The sequence below is a fragment of the Antennarius striatus genome, chromosome 2, assembly GCF_040054535.1.
Source record: "Antennarius striatus isolate MH-2024 chromosome 2, ASM4005453v1, whole genome shotgun sequence".
In the NCBI taxonomy this organism is placed as follows: Eukaryota; Metazoa; Chordata; class Actinopteri; order Lophiiformes; family Antennariidae; genus Antennarius; species Antennarius striatus.
This window is the reverse complement of record NC_090777.1, coordinates 3290103-3313230: the sequence shown is the minus strand read 5'-3', so window position 1 is coordinate 3313230 and position 23128 is coordinate 3290103. Positions and strand designations below refer to the sequence as shown.

The 23128-nt window shown below is 42.4% G+C and overlaps 1 protein-coding gene across 1 annotated transcript; it reads left to right on the top strand.

Moving 5' to 3' along the window:
• The first annotated feature begins 1193 nt into the window (after positions 1-1193).
• On the top strand, positions 1194-11551 carry LOC137587714 (transcription initiation factor TFIID subunit 4-like). The gene is made up of 15 exons (XM_068304309.1): positions 1194-2085; positions 2577-2737; positions 2958-3077; positions 4309-4458; positions 4575-4697; positions 4775-4864; positions 5732-5968; positions 6076-6211; positions 6577-6700; positions 7292-7461; positions 7607-7737; positions 7854-7979; positions 8211-8267; positions 8810-8929; positions 9031-11551. Exons 1-15 carry the CDS (start codon positions 1341-1343, stop codon positions 9196-9198), a joined length of 2658 nt encoding a protein of 885 aa, XP_068160410.1. The 5' UTR covers positions 1194-1340; the 3' UTR covers positions 9199-11551.
• Positions 11552-23128: the final 11577 nt, after the last annotated feature.

Genomic DNA, 23128 nt, shown 5'->3' with positions numbered 1-23128 from the left:
GTCTGAAGAATAAACACAGGAACAACATCCAAACACAACAGGCCTTCTCACGCACCAAGTTCCAAACCAGGGCAAGACCAGAAGCAATTTATGAGTGTGGTCAGGTGACTTGAAACCACGCCCACTGATTGGAGTGCACACACCTGGCAATAAAGACAACTTCTAATGCTGTCAGCCTTATGAATTAATTCTATTTTTCTGAAGGACCTCTTTCAATAATATGCAACAACTATTCAAATATTGTGTATTTACTGTAATGCATGATTTTTTTTAAGTCATTGGAATGGAAAAGGGACAGCTGTGGGGTCAAGACAACTGAGCTGCAAAACCACTTATTGTTGATTTGCGCTCAAGCTGACATCCAATTATCACAACTGTGTGCGCAATAAAAGGCAGAAAGTAAAGTGAATAAAGTAAATAAAAGTGAGCAAATGCAGACATTTTATGTTATCTATTTTTATGTGTCAACTTCCTGCTGAATCTGTCTTCAGTTTTGTTTACATTGCTTATGTTTACACTGTTTACACCCTCTTACACTATTCATTCACACAAAATTCTGCCATAATTTGCATTTCTGAGATATCTTTATAGTTTTGCAGCTTTTTTACGTGTTAATATATTTTGTAGCTCATTGCACATACCTGTTTGCACAATACATTTCTGTTTGTTGTGTATTTTACTGCTTTATGTGCTTTCAATTGGGGACAAATAATTTTGTTTGGAATTTGAATATATCTACGGTGAAGTCTACTGGAAAGAAAATGCATTTAAACCACACATAAGTGTGTTTAAATATGTTTTATAACACAAACACTCAGATGTGACAGGATTCAAAGCAGTTGTGGGTTTGTTGTTGTCGGGTCGCGTCCCACCGTGAAACTGACACTCAGCTAAGACACGCCACACTACAGCTCAAGACCATATGTTCCAACCTTTAATTCCTTTCACGAACCAATCAGAGCGCCGGGATAGGCCACGTCACTGAAGCGCCGTCCAATCGGCGCATGCGTCTCACGAGCCAGCGTAGCTCGGCAAAGATGGCGGCGGGAGCTGAGTTGTTGGATGTTTTGCTCCAGACGGAGACAGACGGAAAAGTAGTTTGTGCTTCAGTCGGATGTGTCGAGTGTGAACTAACGGAGAGCCGTAATAGAGCTCAAAGCGGCCATTTTAACGGAAATAACGTCGATAAGTCAGTTAAAGGTTTTAAGTTTAATGTTCCAAAGCGTTAAAATGGGACTTTCACCGGAGCTCGCTAAAGCAGGAGCGATAGCTGCTCGCTCCGGTTAGCTTAGAGCGGCTAACTCAGCAGCTAACTTGTCATCACTTGTTTTCCGAAGCCAATGCGCATCGGAGAGTGGGTCGACTCCCCTCCGTGTTCATGTGTCTCCGCCGGGGGTGTTATTAGCAGCCCGGGGTCCCACGCTCTCAGCATGGACGGGACCGCATCGGCGGCGGCGGCGGCGGCTCCGAGTCTGACAGCCGCGCAAAGTCAGTCCAAACTGGGGGCAGGTAGCGGTGTCGCCCCGGTGCCGCCGGATGGAGCGACTGGCGCGGGGAAAACAGGAACCACCGGTGCGGAAACTTTTAACGGAAGCACCGCGGGGATGGACGGTCCTGTTCCCGCTGACAGCAACGGAGACGTCCCGCTGGTCGACAACGGAGCCGGAGCCGGACCGGGGAAAAGAGACGGCGCGTCCGGCACCATCGTGCGGACTTCTTCCGGTGTTCACACTGCCGTGATTTCATCTCCAGTCTCTGGGAAAACTCTCCCCACCGTCACGCTGGTCAGGCCGCCTATGCAAACCCCGTCGAGGACGTCCCCGGTGTTGACACCCCCGGCTCCGAGCGGCACCGCCGGTTCTCATCTGCAGACCGGGGGGCAGGTTGTGGTTTCCGCTGTTGCTACAGGGGCGACAACCACCCCCAGGACCCCGTCTCTGGTGCAGAATGTCCGGGCTTCAGTCCCGGCAACGACCGCTGCAGCTTCCGGAGGAATCCGAGCGATCACTCCACAGGTGTTGGCCCCCCGACTCCCCCAGCCTCAGCCCGGCTCCCCCAACATCCAGAACATCCACCTCCCCCCAGGTAAAAGGGAATGTCAGTGAGCTTTCAGACTCTAAAACAAACCTTTGTTGTATGTGTGTGTGATTGTGAGTGGCTCACATGTAATGATCACTCAGAGAAGGCAGAATTGATTGTCTTGTCGGGATGTAAACAGATTAGAGACGGACTGACTGCTGAGCAGAGAGTTCATTCATCCAGTTTATCCCTCCTATAAAATGTCAGCATTGCCATCTATTGATTTCTGTTTGTTTGCCCCATTGGGCACATCAACAGCGGTTTATTCTGCATCTCTAAGCAGTGTGTTCAAACCATGTTTGAACGCTCCTCGCCTTGTGACCTTTTTCTTGTCTTGTTTTGCACAGATAGGTTTTGATTTTTTGCCCCCCAGCTGCCACTAATGAGATAACTTCTGATTATTTTTTTTTGTTGACGTTGCATCGACTGACTCGCTGTCAGCACAAACGCCCTGTGACCTTTGACATCTCATCCCACCTGACATTCGCGTCTTGCAGGCATGGTCCTGGTTCGCAGCGAGAGCGGCCAGCTGCTGATGATTCACCAGCAGGCCTTGGCTCAGATGCAGGCTCAGACGCAGTCCCAAAGCGCCATGACACCCCGACCTGCCGCCCCCACCACCACCACCACTCCACCGGTCCAGATCACGTCGCTGCAGGTAACAGAAGCGCTGGTCTCACTAACGCAGTCACACACAAGTTTTTAATGCATGAATGTTGACTTTCCAAGCAATAAAATCTTAGTTTTGACGAGTTTCCTTTAAATCGACCTTTCTGTTTCTCATACACACTCCGGTTTGGTGCTCAACTGATAATGAATAAACCGTTCCAATCAATAATTCTTAGTGAAACTGAATCAGGAGCCCTGCTTTCCCTCAGGCTCCCAGCGCGTCGCTGCTGCCTCGTCCCATCACCCCCACCACCATTATAAAACAAGCTTCTGCGGTCCAGACCACCGTGACGGCCACCACCACGTTGCAGAGGCCTCCTGTGCTGCAGGTAAGTCCAACACTTGTCCAGTTTAATTCCACGTGAAGCCAAATATCTTCAATAAATTGACAAAATGTTGCACATGTGAAAACACAAAACTCTGAAACGAACAGACCATCAAGTAAAATGTGATCCTTCATTGAAACAGGCTGATCCATTTAGATTTACTAGAGATGATGTTCAAAAAAAGACATTCCAACAGCCTGTAAATGTTTCCTTTTCTTTCTGTTTGCTGTGGTTACTCGTAACAAATCCATCATTTAGATTTATTACCATCCACTTGTAAAACTGTTTTTGTAGCCCACATAATAACATGAGGGAAATGTAATTTACTTTTCCTGATGCACACGAATGATCTGGCCCTCTGCAGCTGCTCGTATGCTCTGATTCTCCCCAATTTAAAGACGTCAGTGGCTGATTTTCCTCTTATGCTTCTTCAAGTCAGTCACTAACAGCTGCTGACTGCTTTTTACATTGTAAAGAGGCATCAGAGAGATGGTGATCGTCGTCTCATCGGTGTTTTCATATCTAACAAAACCTTCTTAACCCCGTTAACCTGAACTTTTTAAACTCCGCTTCTCCGTCATGGCCTTTTTTAAAAAAAAATTCTTTCTTTACTGCGTCATTCATCCTCCAGCCATCCCCACAGCGATCGCTTCAGTTAAAAATAATCATACAGAACATGAACAATATGTCTCAGTTCAATGAAGACATTTGTTGTTGCTGCCGTGAGTCATTCTTCTCTCTATTTCCGTTTCTCGTGGACGTGCACGTGTTCGTCCACCCCGCTGGTGAGAGATCTGCAGCGCTTCAGAAGACGGGGGGATTTTCCAAGAAAGAGAGCATAAATTTAATGCTTTTAGTCCTGAAGTAGAAACACATCCCTACTGGACTGGTTAGAATTGATTTTCTATTCTGAAATAGGTAAGAAGAGGGTCATTATATACTTAAAGTTTTTTGTCATCTCGTTTTTTCTAATAGAACAGAACATTTATTTAAATTCCACTGGCGGCCTTTTTGTTTCCCCCACGATGAAAACCTCTTCAGGCTTGTGTTTATCTTTGTCTTGAGTCTGTTTAGGTTGCCGTGACATTTTCCCCTCCTTCCTAAAGGTGACCACAATCCTGCACAGGGTTTTACTCTGACTTCTCTTTTACATCCTGTTTTTCTCGTGAACTTGATCTTTGCGTGTCAGAGTCATTCCCGTGTGACGACTGCGTGTATTTCCTGACATGTACAGAACGCCATCGTGCTGGGAGGAGCTGTCACCGCGCCGGGACAGACGCTGGGGGCCCCGGCTACGACACAGCCTGGACCTGCAACCGCGGCACAGAGGGTTGGGCCTCTGGCGACCACCGGGGCCCCTGTCACTGCAGCAGCTATCACAACTGTAAGAGCACTAACCTCCGCCTTTGTCGTGTTTCAAAGCCAGCTATGTAGATGCTTATTTTCTCCACTCTTAAATTGATTTGTAGAAAAGTAAATGTATTTTTTGTGCACATGCAGGAAACACTGGAAAATGTGAAAAAGTGTCAGAACTTTTTGTCCACGTTAATCAAACTGGCTTCCAGTGGAAAACGTTCCTCTGAGACCACGGCCAACGTCAAGGAGCTGGTCAAGAGCCTGCTGGTCAGTTCTTTTTCTCCTACCAACCCGTCGTTCACCATCTCATCCAACCTGCGTCCAACCGCTCTGTTTCTCAACAGGAAGCCAAGTTAGAGCCTGAAGATTTCACCAGTAAGTTATACAAGGAGCTCAACTCTTCACCACAGCCGTGCCTTGTGCCTTTCCTGAAGGTGAGATCAGTGACGTCATCACTGAAAAACAAAAATAACAAGATCTGATACAGTCGAACCCCGAGATACGAGATTAATCCGTTCTGTGACTGGTCTCAGAACTCAAACAAACTTTCATTGATGTTGTATCCATCCACCAACACGCGGTAAAGAACGAGATCCGGTCTCACTGATGTTGTATCCATCCACCAACACGCGGTAAAGAACGAGATCCGGTCTCACTGATGTTGTATCCATCTACCAACACGTGATGAAAAACGAGATCCGGCCTCATCATGACATCCGAAGCACGACTCGTATCACAGATTTTCGCTTGTATGTCGGAAAAAAACAAGGACAGAGTGATGACTCGTATCTCAAATAACTCGCGTGTCAATCAGCTCGTATCTCGAGGTACGACTATATTTTTATTGTTCACGTATTTCTGTTTCTAACACTGGTTTTGCTCCATTCTGAAAGTTGGAATAGGTTTTCTATAATCCTTTTGCAGGCTCTCTTAAGAACAATCTGTTTAAAGTCAGAGGTGCGACTTTTAAACGTTGTTAAAGAGGATGATGGTTTTATATCTCTTTGAATTATATTATTTCTTATACATGGGTATAATAAGAACCTTTAATCAGATCACGCTAATATATTTCTCTTCCATCCCAAAATGTTGACAAAACGACAGAGTGACGACCTTTACGGCGCTCATCTGAGTTTAAACCGGCGTAGATGAAGAACAGTTCCGTTACCTTCACACCAAAAACATCCCGATACAACCAAAGCTGATTTCTTCCATCTTTCATTATTTCCCAATAGCCAAACTCTTTTTTTATGCAGACGATGATGTAACTTAAGTTCCCTGTTTTCATCTTCTTCTCACAGAGAAGCATCCCCGCTCTGCGTCAGATGACCCCGGACTCGGAGGCCTTCATCCAGCAGAGCCTGCAGCCTCCGGCTGGCGCCGGAGCAGCGGCGGGGGCCTCCACTACCCTCAAAGCCGTCATGCTGCAACCTCCTCTCTCCACCGCCGCCGCCGCCGCCGCCACGGCAACCAGCATCACCACAACCAAAGCCACAGTCATCAGCCTCTCTCAGCTGCCACACAGCAAGCCGGGAATGGTAATTTGATTAATTCCTGCATCTGAATTCGCCCGCTGGCATGCGAATTTGTTCCTTTATGTAAAAATTCCTGCTTCTCATGTTTGTATTTTTCCCACTGGACACAGATTGTTCCCCAGCAGCAGGGGGCGACATCCAGGACACAGGTGACGCTGACTCAGCCTCCCATGATCACACTCAGAGGGCAGCCTCATAGTCGCATCATTGTGGGCCAGCCACAGGTGGTCAAACAGCTGCAGTCAGGTGTGTGTTCACGGCTTTTATTACTTTTTATTTATTTTAAATAAAAAGTATTATTTTTTATATATTTATTTTTTACTTTTATTAATCCAGAGCAAAGAACCAATCATCTCTAAAAAGGAGTGAAAATCAGCGCTAATGCCCTAAAATGTTGTGTTTCATGCTGTGTTTTGCTCCATTATTTCACTCTTATGCACGTTTGAACCTCTTTACCTTTTACCAACATGCTATTACTGAAGTGCTGCCACCTGCTGGATTCTGATTGAAACTGCATGTTAAGGAGTTTTATGCCGGTTCTTAATTTTTCTTTTAATTCAATGACATTTTTCTGAGTCGGTCAAAAATCCCGATTTGCTTTTCGGCTTCAGGTGTGATTCCAGCAGCGAAGCACATATTTACTCCGGGAGCCAAAGGAGTTCAGGTTATCAGCCAGACCGCCCTCACCGCCGCTCAGAAGAACAAACTGAAAGAAGCAGGAGGAGGAACGTTCAGGTTGGTGACGCGTGAAGATAAATATCACCGCTATGGGTCTGATGTGAGAACTTGTTTTGTCTGTTAATAAACGCTTCGGCGCTGGGGCGACAACTTAATTAATCCTCAAGCGTTGTACTAGATTCTTTTATCATGTTTTTTTTTTTCCCCAAGTAACCATGACAACCGTGACTACTAAAGAGGGTCGAGTTCATCATTTTACCACCGATCTGTTGTTTAATTACGAATCAGATCACACAGACAAATTGGCTAAATAAAGCCAACAATTAACTTAATGACACAATTAATTAAGACAAATAGGATCTCCATAAGAAAAGATGGTCTCGAGAAATAAATCATGGTAGTCATGGCAACGACAAAAATATTTGTCTGCTTTTACAAATATGGGTTTGCATGCTACAAATAATCGACGTATATTTGGTTTATATTTGTTCTTTGACGTTTGAATCACATGATGTCAGAATTTGTGCTTTTGCGTCATCACTTCTTTTTTCTGAGCTGCTTCATCCTCTTTCGTGGGTCACGGGGGTTGCTGGAGCGGGCAGATGCTCCTGACGCTCCTCCTTATTTTTCTTTTTTAAATCTCTCCAGGGACGACGACGACATCAATGACGTGGCGTCCATGGCGGGGGTCAACCTGTCGGAGGAGAGCGCCAACATCTTAGCTACCAACTCCGAGCTGGTCGGCGCGGTGACCCGTTCCTGTAAGGACGAGAGCTTCCTGTCCACCTTCTCACTCAGCCGGAGAGTTCTGGAGATCGGTGAGCTCGATTGAAAACACTCTTTGCTTCAACGCGGCACCAAACACACACACACACACACACACACAAACACACACACACACACACACACACACACACACACTCTCCCCCTGAGCTTCACCCCGATCTCTTCCCACCGTCACAGGCAAGAGGTTTGGCGTTGGAGAGTTGGGCACGGATGTGGTCAACTTCATCTCTCACGCTACGCAGCAGCGACTGCAAAACCTTCTGGAGAAAGTATCGCAAGTCGCCCAGATGAAAAACATGAACTTCAAGGTAACGATAACTCTGGATCACCACCGGCCCGTTTTTTTTTTAAACTACCTGTTTGATTCTTCCCGTTTTTACGTTCTTGACCTCACTTGCGAAATGTAATTGGATTGATCCTTCAGGAGGACGATCAGTACCAGCTTATCGGCGATGTGAGAGCCCAGCTTAAGTTCTTCGAGCAGCTGGATCAGGCGGAGAAGCAAAGGAAGGAAGAGGTGGAGAGAGAGATTCTCCTGAAGGCCGCCAAGGTATCAATATATATGAAAAAAATAGAAGAAACGACTCGGGTTTGATTGATAGGAAGAAACACGTCTGAGTCGGATTGACGAGGCCAGTGAGTGATCTTTTGATCGTTTTCACGAGCAAACATCCCTCGGCTGTCAGGAGAGAACGTAACGCTCCGAGTGGATGAATAAAACAAGCGGATAAAGCGAACACATCCATCGTGAAATATTAAAGTGTCCGTTTCCTCGCTGCAGTCTCGCTCGCGGCAAGAGGACCCCGAGCAGCTCCGGCTTAAACAGAAGGCCAAAGAGGTAAGTGTATACTACCGCTACAGTGATTGCATTCATTGTGAGGGTTTATGTTGTGTGTGTGTGTGTGTGTGTGTGTGTGTGTGTGTGTGTGTGTGTGTGTGTGTGTGTTGTAACTGTCAGTGTTTGTGTGTTCTTTCGTCCACTAAATATCTTCACAACAAAAACAAAAAGCACATTACTCGGGCAGCAAAGGGGATGAAAATGAGATTGGCTTGACCTTGAGAAGAGTAGGTCAAGGTCGAAATTTGACTTTTGTACTTTTTTTTTGGCACATATTTAAGGAACCGGATAAGATAGAAAGACGAAACACAAGGCGTTATATTCAGGGGGATGAAGGGATGAAAATTAGATCACAACCTTGACCTTGAAAAACTAGGTCAAGGTCAAATTGTCACTTTTATACCTTTTTTAGGTACACATCTCTGAAACCTGATGAGATATAATCACAAAACAAAAAGCAACATTTTCAGGAAGTTAGAGGCACAAAAATGTGTAGGTCAGGGTAAAAGTTTTTTACGAGTCGGTTCCTGATTGTTTTCCAGATGCAGCAGCAGGAGCTGGCTCAGATCAGGCAGAGGGAAGCCAACCTGACGGCGCTGGCAGCGATCGGCCCGAGGAAGAAACGGAGGACGGACTCTCCTCTCTGGGGAAACGGCGCCGAGGTGAGCAAGATAAAAAAAACCCCCAAACGTTCAATTGTGTCGCGTTTCCAAAGAAAAGAATCGACAAAGATGCTAAAACATCTTCCTATCTGTCGCTCCAGGGCTCGGGGTCGGGCTCGTCCCAGCCGGGGGGGTCAGGCGGAGCAGGCTCCAGACACTTTATACGACAGCGCATCACCAGAGTCAACCTCAGGGACCTGCTCTTCTGCCTGGAGAACGAACGGGGGACCAGTCGCTCCAAACTGCTCTACAGAGGCTTCCTCAAATAGCACATCCTGTTAGGGGGGGCGGGGTGGACCTGGACTGTCAGCTCTGACCCTTTCTGTCATTTCTTTCTTTGATCAACCCCCCCTGATTGATGACACATCTGACTATGGTAAGAGAATCACAGAGGACAGAAAGGCCATCAGCTTTAAGTTTCTTTTTAATCTTCAGGGAAGAAGAAGAGTACATGTTTGGACCTGACTTTGGGCCTTTCAGCTCAGTTTTGCTATTTTGGAGACGATTTGCACCGAACGCCACTTGGATCACGCTGAACGTGAGACAAACGTCTGCCACGGGACTCAGCGGCTCACACCCGGAAACATCACCGGGGTCGTTTGTGTTGGAGCAGCAAATCTGTGAAGTGCTTTGAATTCATGTAAAACATTCAGCTGACAAAGATGCAGTATTGCTAATTTTCTCGACCATGTACAACGAACACACAAACTCTGTTTACTTAAGATCTTTACCCAAATTTAAATTGATCACACACCTTAGATTTTATTTGATCACTGTCTTAACCCTTTCCTCCCTGACACTCATCTGTCCTTATATAATTTCCTCCAATTTAGCTGCAGAACAACTTTAATAATTACTTAAATTCGCAAAATTTTATTGCTAAGCTCCAAATATAATTTTCGTTCAGGTAAAAATCTTTTAATTTTAGTAAAATATATATATATATTTTTTTTTTTTTAAGTTGAAATTGATAAGACACTATAAATTTGGCATCCAGTTCTTTGTTTGAGATCTCTCCTCATTTGTGGTAAAATCTTTAAATCTTTCGCTCCTTCTCATCATCATTGCTGGAACCGACTACCCACACATCTGGTTTTGTATGCCTGATAAGGGAGGAAAGGGTTAATGCGTTGGATGATATGCAATACTAATCTCGACTAGTCTTATTTTATTATCTGCTGAGTTGCCTTCTGATCAGGTTTAACAGTCAGTCCTGCAGATTCTCAGCCTGTTTTCTACATTTTATTTTTTCTATATTTGCTTGATTTGACAGAAAACTTTGTGTTTGTCAATGATTTCATTTTATCGCATTTAAAAAGAAAGTTCATTTACAGACTACGTGTACTTTACATCCCTATTGATCATTTCAGTGAGGATCTAAAATTCTTTTTTTTTTTTTAAAGTTTTAAACTTCCTACTGCAAAATGACCATCCTTACAAATATTGATTTACAAAATTCTGAATATTTTCAAAATATTCAAGATTAATGAAATATTTATATTATGAAAGTAATCCGTTTGGATTTTGCTCCGTTTTGTTGAAAAATGTTAGAATACATGAGATTTGATGTCATTTTTCTGCCTTAATTGCATTCATTTTTATTTGTTTTATTCTCTCAAGCACATTCTAAGTATAATTCTAATAATCTGAAGTTATACGGGATCTCTAAGTGTCCTCCCTTGTAAATTAACAGAGTAGTTAACTGCATTTATTTAAGTTACCCTAACATGACATGAGTATTGTATGTCCACATGTGTGTATTTATGACTGACCGAGATCACTATGAAAACATACTGGCATGAAATGCAGAGCGAGGCACTTTGACGGATCAGTTTTATAGTTAACTTTTTATACTTTTTAGTGAACTTGCTAATTTTGATCTTTATACCTTCAGTTGTTTTATAAAAGAATGTTTCTTGGCAAATGTTTTTACTGTGCAAACTTGCCTTTTGTAGATTTAACAGCTCTAATGGTGCAAGTTTGCCTTATTTTTCACATGCGTAGATCTGGATGTATGAGAAATAAGACAAAAGTGAACGATGCTTTCTTGCCAATATCATGTACATTCTGCACAGGCACTTGTTTATATGTAAATATATGAATTTAAAAAAAAAATTTAATTGATAATTTACAGTGAATTATGAGAGAATGATTATTAAAACAAAGCACAAACCCCTCACCCCCCCACCCCCCGAACCTCGAACAAAAACATCTTGGTTGTTGTTATTGGTGTATCAGGTCTGCTCTTTTAGGTTCTATGGACACGGGTGACGTCATAGTGGGCGTGGCAAGTAAAAATACATTGTGCAAAGTTCAAATGAAAATGAAGCATTTGTGGTTCCTCAATTTGGCCACAAGAGGGCATCAAACGCATTCACCATCAGCCCTCTCAATGTTTTATCAGCAATGGAGTTTAACATGTTTTACTATTTGAAATGTATACAATCGTAAAATTACTTGAAATGGTAACTAGCAGTACCCCCCCCCCCTCCGTCTCGTTAGAGTTTCCTAAAGTAAAGTAGATGATTGTTCTTTACTGATTAAAACGACAATCTGTAATACGGCCATTTGACCACAGGAGGGCAGTGTCACCGGTATGTTTTCATGTCAAAATAAAAGCATCAAACGAACAGGAAATAAATTTGATAGTTTCACGCGAAAAGAGATTTTAAAATTTTGAACGATTGTTACCGTCCAAATAAAGACGTGAAGAGAGTTTTAAGTTAGACGACTCATAAAGTGTCAAAATCTGTTAGATTCTTGTATAAAAGTGTTAAAGTTGTGGGTTAAATCTACTGGTTAAAACCAAGAAGGTTCAAACATTTCCAAATAAAGCAGAAGTTTGTACAGTCAAATAGTGCAGGTATTAAAAAGAAGGTTTTGGGTTTAAGATCATGTTGGAAGCGTGAACACTGTCGCCTCACATCCAGGAGGTCTCAGGTTCAAATCCCACTGAGGGCCTCTGTGAGGAGTTTGCATGTTTGTCTCGAAGTCGGCGCACCGTTTCTCACATTTTCATACATTTTCCATTCTTTTTAAATTTTTTACTTTTTTTTCTTCTTCTTCTCTAATTCAACATGACCAGGTGTTTCCTATACTCAAACTTCCCGTTCATTGGAAAGCCATGTTTTTATACCCAATCAGACAAACACAACCATGATCATCCATATTTTGATTTCGTGTCAACAAGTAGAGGATGATGTCCATACAGCCTGACCATCAGGGTCTGAAAACTGAGTTTCCTTCTCAGGTTATTTCCAAATAAGGACTTTAAGCCTCTAGTTGTAGGAATTAAAATGACCGAGCTTTACGCCCCACCCCACATGATCCACCTGCGTTCACCAATCGCGACGCGTTAAAGTTGCCTCTGGTCCCACGTTGACCGATAAGCGGCGTTTCGTTCCTTTTGGGCAACGATCTGTCCGGAGGAAACGTTTGCCCGGGGTTGTTGCCGATCCGTCTGACTGCTGCCTTGGTTCCGTCCCTTCTGGTGTGTGTGTGTGTGTGTGTGTGTGTGTGTGTGTGTGTGTGTGTGTGTGTGTGTGTGTGTGTGTGTGTTAGTGTGTGCCAAACACGTTTCCTGTGTGCGTCATTACGCACAAGCGCGCCATTACGCGGACAGGCTGGGAAACTGGGTGAAGCTGTGGATTTGTCCAAGTCGTTTATGGCTGCATTAGATGAGGGTGATTCCTCCTCTTTGGTGACCCCCCCCCCCCACTGAGATTAAAAATTTGGTAAAGGGTTTAATGGGTCTGATCTCTTCTCGGGGGGTGTTTAATTCTTGGGTATGGGGGTGTGACGGCTAGTGTGTGTGTTGGGTCTGTTCTCTTGCTCCATGTTTTCTTTCTGCTCGTGGTATGCAGATTAGCCTGTGCCATCGCCCGACGGTGATTGGGGGAGCGCACCTGTTCCCTCTCCTGATTGGATGCGCCAAGATGACCTGATAAATAAAGATCCAAGCGGATTCTCTTGCTCTCCATCTCCCAACCGGCCACATGTCTTGTATGAACTGCTAAGTTTTGGTTGAGTAGTAAGGTTGGACGTCAGTTTGTTTAATACTTTTCTCTTGTTTAATTTAGTTAAGAAGATTAGATCCTTCCATTTGTTTTTCTTTATCTTTTGCAGATGGGAGCATTTGTGTTTGTTATTTTTGCATCGATCCAACCTGAAGTTGGCTCAACATATTATTTGTTACATCTTGTAAGTAAAAACTCTGATTTCTTTATTTTCAACCATTCGTCTGATGGCTCCTTGAGACTGTTTCGTTTTGATCAAAAAATGTCCAACTTGCCTGCAGACTTCAAACTTTTACATGTATCTTTTGAGTCATTGTTTTAGTCAAATTAACTTAACATGAGCCTAAGGACTTTAAACCTTTTTGCACAACTTTTAAGACTGGAGGACGACCCCGTCAGTAATGAATAAATATGAACTAACAGGAGGTGGTGACAGTTTTCCGACGGGTCGTCTATCGTCTACATTGCTGCTCTAACTTTAACCCGACCTGAATTGTCTTCAGCCTCCATGTTGGTGAACGTCTCCATGAACAGAAATGCATTGTGGGTAAGTTTCCAGCTCAGAGGTTCACAGAGACGTAGAGAAAAGAAGGAGGAAACGCTGCAGAAAGCTGAACGATTGTCGTCAGATACGGCGGTGCGCGGTTGTTCGTATTTGCAAGTGTTTGTAAGTCGGATGTTCGTATCTTGAGGACTAGCTGTACAGGTTTGAATATACTGTGAATTCGATGACCAGCCTTAGGAATCACCTTTTTTTTCTTCTTTTTTAAAAATATTTCCGTGGTAGAACATTTGCAGAGAATTGAAATGATAAAACTGGTTGTCGTGGTTACAGTAGGTGTAAAGTTTGGTTTACGCTGGTACGTACAGTTTGCGACACAAAAAGCGGTTTCAGACGGACAGAATTTATGTCCCTCGTTAATTTCATGCTGGGGGGGGAGGGATAAAACTGGTGCCGCTCTGTTAAAAAGATCTTTAAAAGGCAGATTTATAGATCTGATGTTTAAACTGCTTTTCACATCCATACGTCCACTCTGATCAGTGGCGACTCTCAAATGACATCATTCTGTCTAATCAATACTTGTCTGTCTTTTCTATCACCGATGAGGCCCTGAACCGTCTTCAGTCCGCCTTTGGATGCTTTTCAGCATCGCTGCTTAATCACAGACTCCATTCTGACTCAGTGATGCTGCCGCTGGAGCTTTGAATGAACTTTTTTATTAGTCCGGCTGAATCATATAAAAAATTTTTTTAATAGATTATAGAATTGAAGGACATCTTCATCCGACCCGAGAACTGGCCTGCGCTCCAACCTTTCAGTCTGTCTGTGACGATGAGGACGTTCTGTCCTTACGATGGAACTCGTAGCATAAAGGTGGATTTATCAAAGATGGAGAATTTATACTCTAATGTGTACCACGCCTTGACATATTCAACCTAAACTAGCCGCTACAGGATGTAATTTATAAATTATCTTCGGAATTCCGTACATTTTACATGAAATTCTCCTTTTAAATATTTAACCTCAGTAATCGGATATTTTCTTTTCATGATTTTATGATTGTTTCTGTTTGCTGATTGTGTTTCTTGTTCCAGGTGTGAAATAGATCTTAATCTCAATGAGACTGTGATTTAATGAAGATTAAATTAGAATAACGCTTGTGGTGATGATCACTCGCTATCACTGCAGAGGGAGAACGAGGACAAGTGCTTGAATAAATAAGTCGGAACCCATTACTGCCGGATAAGACGATAAACAAAGAAGTAATTCCCCGTCTACCCTTGAAACATGATTAAGGGATGTTTTGTCTATAATGAATAGCGCTTTAATCATTGGCTGCGATGATATACCACTACCTTATTACATGACACGCATTGCAGGATGGAAATGACAATCCTGGTCTGATTAGGTTTACAAATGCTGGAGAGCAAAAAGGAATTTATCTGGAACTTAGAGATTTGTTCATTAAATTCCAGTCTTTCTTTTCAAAAAAATTCCAATAAAAATTGGGAAGTATTGTTTGATTTAAAGATTTATTGAGATGAAAGCTGCACAGACTGTCAACTCTATTTCCTATATTCTCATCTATGTGCACAAGTTTGGCTGAATTCTGTTCATCATTACAACTGAAAACCGGAGGAAAAGTGATGTTAGAATGATGCAAAACCTGGAGGTAACACAATACAGGTTGGATTTTTCATCACTATTTTTTTGTTTTGTTTAGATGAAGTCAATTTCTGCCCTTGGGCTGCATTGTTTTTTATTTTTTTGATTGATATGATTGAATGGAAGCAGGAAACTGGACTCAAATTCGTTTGACTTGTTTTGACAGAAACAAGTTCGGTGTCGGTGTAAGTCTGATCAAATAATCAAAAGAAGAGAGGCAAGAAGAGCAGGCCCAGTCAAAACCTGAGAAACCATAAGAAAACAATAGGAGTATACACTTATACTTGTATATATACAGGTAGTTTCGAGTTATATCGTTCTCGATTATACGTCGGTTTTCAAAAAAAAAAAAAAAACATGAAGAAAAACAAGTTTACGTCATTTTACTCCATTTTATATCTGCTCACCACAAATATTACAATCATAAAGTCACTAGAAATCCATTACAAACACATAATATCATGTTACTGTACAATAAATCAGAATAAAATGTATTGATATCATATTAGTCCGTAGCAACCCCCGTGACCCACGATGAGGAAGAAGCAGCTGAAGACGAGACGGTGATGTTTTTTCTATACTACAGTGCGCCCTCGCGCATCAACGCTCGCAACTTCACCTCATTGCAGATTTTTGGTAGGCAGTCACGTGATACCGTACGCGCAATTCTATTGGCTGATGGCACCAGGAAGTGCGATCGCTTCCGTGAGTCTCGGACTGACTAAAGTTCTTTAAACAGTCGATAAAAGGTAATACAAATATGAGGAGGTTCATAAACGTTTAAATTACCGTAAATAATAAGATAAATAGTTCGTAGCTCTATCGCGGGATTCATTAATCGCGTGTGGTTCCTGGAACGCATTAACTGCAAAGAACGAAGGCGCGCTGTGTATTAAAAAATAAATTGTAATTATTTGTCATCTTAAAATAGATACATATGAACCAAATATTATAAAAATGCATTTATTAATGAAGTTTACGACAGAACTGTGAATGTTTAACTACAGTTTAGTCTGGAGACGAGTTTAGTCAACTAACGTCTCCTGGAATGCTAACGACATAAATTGAGGTTTACCTGCAATGGAATGTGAGATATGGACAACCACGATCGAGGAACATGTGTGTGTGTGTGTGTGTGTGTGTGTGTGTGTGTGTGTGTGTGTGTGTGTGTGTGTGTGTGTGTGATACCTCAGACCAACAACGACTCTGTTTGTCAGCCTGTTTTGGGGCTGCTTACCGGCTGGAGGGCAGATGCCAGGCTGGACTTGAGTTTGAAGTATTAGCTGTTCTGCTGCGGTGACAGCCGTCGTGACAGAGGTGTAACGTGTTTGAACCCGGGGGTGTGTGTGTGTGTATATGTGTGTGTGTGTGTGTGTGTGTGTGTATGTGTGTGTGTGCGGCCCACTTCTGTTACGTGCCGTGTTTTTAGTACGAGGGATTTTTTATTTTTTTTGCAAGATGTACCTTTGTTCTTCAAGCACAAAGTTTAATTTGTAGTAAATCCATCACTTCTGGCAAACTGTCTCATAGCAACGGTTACCTTCAGCTCCATCGTATCATGAAACAAACATGTCTCAACATCCCTGACAGCATAAGTGTAGATTCCTCACCAGGAATCCGCTCTACTTCCTTTGACCTTGTACTTTTAGGATAAAGGTCTGAATCATTCGTGTCCTTTTGTTCGATCTTGTTCTCAAAAAATGTCACAGCCTTTCTGAGGGAACGTAAACAGCAGTTATGAGCTCTGCGACGGCGCTGTTAACATTTTCATTATTCACTTGATGCTGTGACATTTTATAAAAATGGAATATTCATCCATATTTATATTCCTCGCCACAGTTTTGAAGGCCTATCGTCAATAAGGCTGCGTTAATGCGACTCGGCGTCACCTTGGCTGGGGTTCATCGTGGGCGTCGCTTCCTGTCTGCGTCTGAGCTGTTGACATCGCGGCCAAGAAGACGCCTCTTGTCTCATTGTGTCCCAGGGTGTCTGTGGCTCTTCAGGGGTCGTCTGAGATCCACCATCAACCTTGGAGGATCCGGGTTGTCACACCGGAGGCGCAGTGCGGACAGCGTCCAGAGGGAGGCGCTGTTGTACCAACCTAGAAGCGAACATAAACACACGCCCCTGGTAGTCATTTGTCATCCAGCTCGTCTGACTTTGTCTACATGGAGGAGCTTTTATCACCACATACTACAACTTGAAAAATAACTGTTTTGTACCGATTTAGGCAGCGGTTCATTTTGCAAAGCACATTAATTTCTGACTAACCCTCATTTTTGCTTCCACAGAGATCGACTGCTGTATGATTTACTGCACCAATCCCTAGTATCCTTACTTCTGATGGAGGATCTAACATTCTTATGCACATAACACACACACACACACACACACACACACACACACACACACACACACACACACACACACACACACACACACACACACACACACATACAGATGGATATCTTCATTATAGATCACACCAAATCACTTTCTCGTATTGCTTCAGATCTGGTAGATTTTGGGGCTTAGAAAGTTGTTTGCTCTGTTCCCTCTGCAGACAAGGTATCTCGAGCTCGTAGTCAACCAATCGTTGTCCTCGATATCCAGGCGTAGGCAAACCCCTAAGTCTTCTCCGATATGAGTTGTCAGGCTATATTTACTTATGTTACTCTGGGACACCAAACTCAATTCCACTGTCTTGTTTGATTTTGCATAATGAGAGGCCCTTGGCTGCTCACAGAATAAAGTCTTAGACTGACTGAAATATGAGTGCGTATAGTTCACAAATTTTTGATTGTCATCAAAATGTGATGACCAAAGCTGCACTGAGCCCCAATATCTAATACCTCCTGCAATGAGCGTGACATAGATGCTGCTGTGCCTTTATTGCATTTTTGAAATTCGTTTTTTTTATTTTTTTTTAGGAAATTTAAGACATAGATTGTTACGTAGCCCTGAATAGAATGACATCGCTGCTCGTCTACAAAAAGACTGACACAGAATTATTTGCTGATGACTCAACACTGACTGCAAATAAACAGACAGAACATATTAGACACATGTTTCCCTGTTCAGGATGAACTCGGCTGAAAGTTTTCTCTGGAATTGGAGGATTTCTGGAGACATACTGGAGACTTGGGTCTTAAAGCTGCCATCTGCTCTGCATTATGAAATCCCCCCCTGTCAAAAGAGGAGACTGCAGCTATAGGATGGGAATGATGTAAATACACAGCAGCAATGGAAATGAATAGAACAGGAATGCTACGTGACAAGCGATACATCTTTTGACTGGGTGAGAAGTTAAACCTTATCACTGCTAGTTGCTCACTCTTCTCTACAGGAGCTGCAGTTCAGTATTTTCCGGACTATAAAACACACCTAAAAGCCTTGAATTTTCTCAAAAACCGACCGTGCGCCTTATATTTGAAAAATGTTTTATAAGTAGGCCATTCATTGAAGGTGCGCCTTATAATCAGATGCATCTTACAAATTCAATGCGCCTTATACAATGCTACCGCTACTTACAAAATTAATTGGTTCCGGAAGAAATTACGTAAGTAGAGACGCGTTTTCCACGCAAATGCTCTAATCCGTTCCAAGACCCCCAAAATTAAGACATAAATGTTTTATAAAGCATGAAAACGCATCAAAAAATATAACAAATACGTGTTAGGATTAGATTATTACACAATAAATGAGAGTTGTGCATAACGTAAAAAACAAAGAATAGAGTAAAGAATAAAATGACGATCATTTACCTTTTAACTGCTGTCCTCATTGTTTTTTGCCCTCTTTGGTTCATGCCCTCTTGCCCCCCCATGAACAACAGAGTGAATTCCAGTCCTCCTTCTGAACTTCTCCAACCACCCACGCGACGCCTTAAACTCCTTAAACGTCCTTTTGTTTTAATAACGTGGTGATTGTAGATGCATTACGGCCATATTCTTTGGTGAGATCAACCAAACGCGTCCCTTTCTCAGGCTTTTCTATCATCTCTTGCTTTGTTTGTACGGACAAAAAAACTCTTTTCTTCGTCTTTTCTTTTCCTCTTTTCTCCGTCACTTTCTTGGGGTCCATAGTGAATACTCTAAAAGTTTATATATTTATGTAAAACTATCAGAACACCTCACGGGTTGAGGGCCAAATGACGAGGACGCTGCATAGACACCGATCTAGCTCCACACAGAGGTCCCTCTGAGCCAATGGCATGCCAGGATGGTAGGTAATAGCCAATGGCAGAGCAGCTATGAGAATGGTGCGTTCAGGAACCTGTGGGAGCTGTGAGTATCAGCCCAGACTGTATTTTTACCTTTCGTAACTCGAAATTTCATTCGTGACTAGAGGCAATATTTTCCTGTTGAGGCGTTTCGTAAGTAGAAAATTCTGATGTAGAGACGTTTGTGAGTAGAGATACCACTGTATTCCACACACACACACACAAACACACACACACACACACACACACACACACACACACACACACACACACACACACACACACACACACACACACACACATATATATATAATTGGTTTTTTTTTTAGTTTTGGGGGGGGAATAGGTAATTAATTTATATTTATTTATAATCCAGTGCGCCTCATAATGCAGAAAATACTGTGTTTCTATTTGAGGATTTAGGATTAGGATTTGGATTTTCTTATGATGTAACACAACCCTAAAGTTGTGTTTCACAACACTGAACACTGCTTGAAAAGGGAACTTAACAGTTAATTGATCTAAAAAAAAAGAAAAAAGAAAAAAAAAAGACAAATACCATCAATTCATAAATGTCAGAATTAAATATAATGTTCTTTCCATCCTCACAACTGCTCCTCAATATGTCATTTTAAAAAGGAAACTGAACATAAAGAACTTATAAAGAACCGATTCATTTGTAGCTTTTGCACATAAAAGGTTTTGTCCATTCAGGTTTTAACCTGTATTTATTGTAAAGCCGGGGCTTTACAATAAGTTTTTTAACTTTGAAAAAACTTTACTTTATGGATGAAAAAAAACAAAAAAAACAAATAACCTCTGGAGATGTGTTCAATTGAATTGGAACATTAAAGTATTAAACAATGAAAAGGCAGATTTCAAGATAGTATTTTTTATCTCAGATAGAAAAATGTCAGTTTGGTGTCCAAGATAATAAATAAATCGGAGGGACAAAAGTGTTGACATTCTGTCGACGTTCACATCTGAAAGGATTGGTTTAGAATCACAAGGAGATTCTTTTAAAAACCTGCACGCCTTGCTACTTCCTAGCCAGCATTGCACTGCTTATATGTGTGTGTGTGTGTGTGTGTGTGTGTGTGTGTGTGTGTGTGTGTGTGTGTGTGTGTGTGTGTGTGTGTGTGTAACAGGCTGTGAACTTATGGAGGTGCATTCATTTTTAATTTTGGAAAAACTACGGAAATAAGCAGCAACCATAATTATCAGCTATAATTAAAGAGAGTAAAACAATAATGTGGGAAACATTTCTGTACGGAATTATTTATGTTCACTATTAAACCCCAACAGCAGTAATAGAAAACAGCAACGGCGCTAATGGCTGTTATGCTTCTCCTTCTGCAAAACTAGCTATTCTGGGGTTTGAGACTGTGCTGCAAACAGCTACTTGTTCCCACCGATGATTGACTGGTTTGACTGGTTTTACTGGCATATAAATACTGGACTGACAGCTGCTCAGCGACATGGCAGCCATGCAAGAGGCAGGTTCTCAAATCAGATTTCTGTCTAGAAGGTCAGAGCGAGTCGGGTCCCAACTCCTCCATCAGCTAACGCTGATTGCCATCCCATCATGCATTTCACTTGTTTACTGCCTGAGTTTTGACTTCTTCGTGGTGTTGGATGCAGGATTCTGTTTTCTGTGACATCTCACCAAAGCGTCCATGTTGTTGTTTTTTTTGTGTGTTTCCACCATGCTTTATTCATCAAGTACGGATTTCCATTACTCAGCTAATTCTGAAAGCAAAGGGTTGGTTGTGTGTGTGTGGGGGGGGGTCCCTTGGGGCTGAGAATCCTGCATCCTCTCCATGTAATTGAGCAAATTAGCTATGAGCAGCTGTTACCTGTTAAAATGACCCGCTTTCCTTTTATTGCCACGGACAAGAGGTCTGATAGCATCTGCATGCTACAGCTGTCAGCCGTTCTGATTGGCTGGCTGCGTCTTGCTTCCAGTATATCATGACAAACTTAATTACAGCAACATCCCTTTTTTTTTTTTTTTTTAATGTATTCTACAAATCGACAGGCGCACACACACGCCGTTGCCAAGCGTCCATCAATTACAGCCGCGGCGTTAGCGGCGCTAGCCCGGCCGCTATAGGCTACCGGGACGGCATCAGAATTAAAGATGAATAAGTTACACAGCCAGTCACGATCTAGTGATGCAGACGAATGGGAATTGATCTGATAGGTTGTGACTTCCTGTGACCACCGTAGAGGCAGCCGTGATGCTATCCTTGGGGCACATGGTAAGGTCGGCCATCCCTGAAAGGTCGTGTTCATGTGGTTGAAGTTAAGTGGCTATAAAACAATTGTCAGAATTAGAACTCGATTGCTCTAAAGAGCCTTTGCAGAGCTGTTTTCAAACATAAGTACATCGTGACTGTGAAAAAAAAAAAAAAAAGGCATCCCAGAGTTGGTCTTGGGGGTGGGGGTGGGGGGCATGATGCAGCGTGAGTCATCCCGGAGAATAAAAAAATCACATAAAGATGCAGTAATCACGAAGTTTTTTGTGTTATCAGGGGATCAAATTAAAAAATAAAAGGGTTGCTAATAGCGACAAACCCTAAGAGGATTAGCGCCGCATCTTAGAACTCCCTGTTTTGGTTTTAGGGCTCATAAGTTTTCTCTGAGGTGTAAACCCAACATGACTGTCATCTTGGGGTTTTATTTTTTTCATCAGAACTTTGTTTGAGCAAGAAGGTGGAGGGTTCACATTTCCACACCTGTGTCCTGAGTGGATCTGAGTACTGGAGGAACCACCATGTTAGCGACTAGTCAACGTATACAACCTAAAACTTCTGCTGCTGCATCGTCTTTTTATCCTAAATTTAAATCAGTCAACATCATACTGGAGTGAGAAGGAACTGATACTGGGAACTCCTTCATAAACTCAAATAAACAACAACAAAAAAAGTTTATTGAGGTAATAAATCCAGGGTAAACTCAATGCAAACTTCTTGTAACTGTAAGGTCGCCCCCTGCTGGCTACTGGACAGAATGCAGGTTAAAAGCAGGTGAGTTCTTGCAGATGAGACCTTCTGGTAGTCATCTCGACTTCACCTGCTGGTCCGAATCCATCTCACTGGTTTAAGTCGGAGCCCATCCCAGCTGACATCAGGTTGGAGGCAGGCTACACCCTGGACAAGTCGCCAGCTCACTCCAGCTCACTTATGATGGATCTAGAGTGGGTAATCCACCTAAACTGTGTGTTTTTGGAGCACCACCGTGTTGCCCAACTATTTCTTTACCCAGTTTAATAAAAATAGCAACAAAAAAAAAAGCATTTCTTTTTACCATTCAAGTCTAAAAGTTCTCAACCACCTGTTCTCTCTTCTTGATGATGAATAGTAATTAAAAGTCATTAATTTAGTGTCCTCATTTAAAGCCTTTTGTCATCCATCCACACACTAATAGCAGAAAACTGCCAGCGACCAATAAAGGAAAGACATTTTCACACCAACAAAAGATCACCAGAGAAAAAAATAATGAATGAGCAGGTGTTTTGTTTTATTTTTTCCAAGAGGAGTGTGTCGTTCCTTTTCTTTTTCTTTTTTTTTTTTTAACAAATGACTAATGTTTATTGTTCACCGCTGACATTTTAAATGCGGAATAAATGCCCATCATCCATCTACGGTGAACGCGTAAGTCGCTGCTGCAACTTGGAGTCAAACTGGAGTTATTAATGGATAGAAGAAGCAACCGGAGAACAGAGAACACACACCTGTGGCTACAAAGAGATTTAAAAAAAAAAAAAAAAAAAAAAAATTCAATTTAATTGA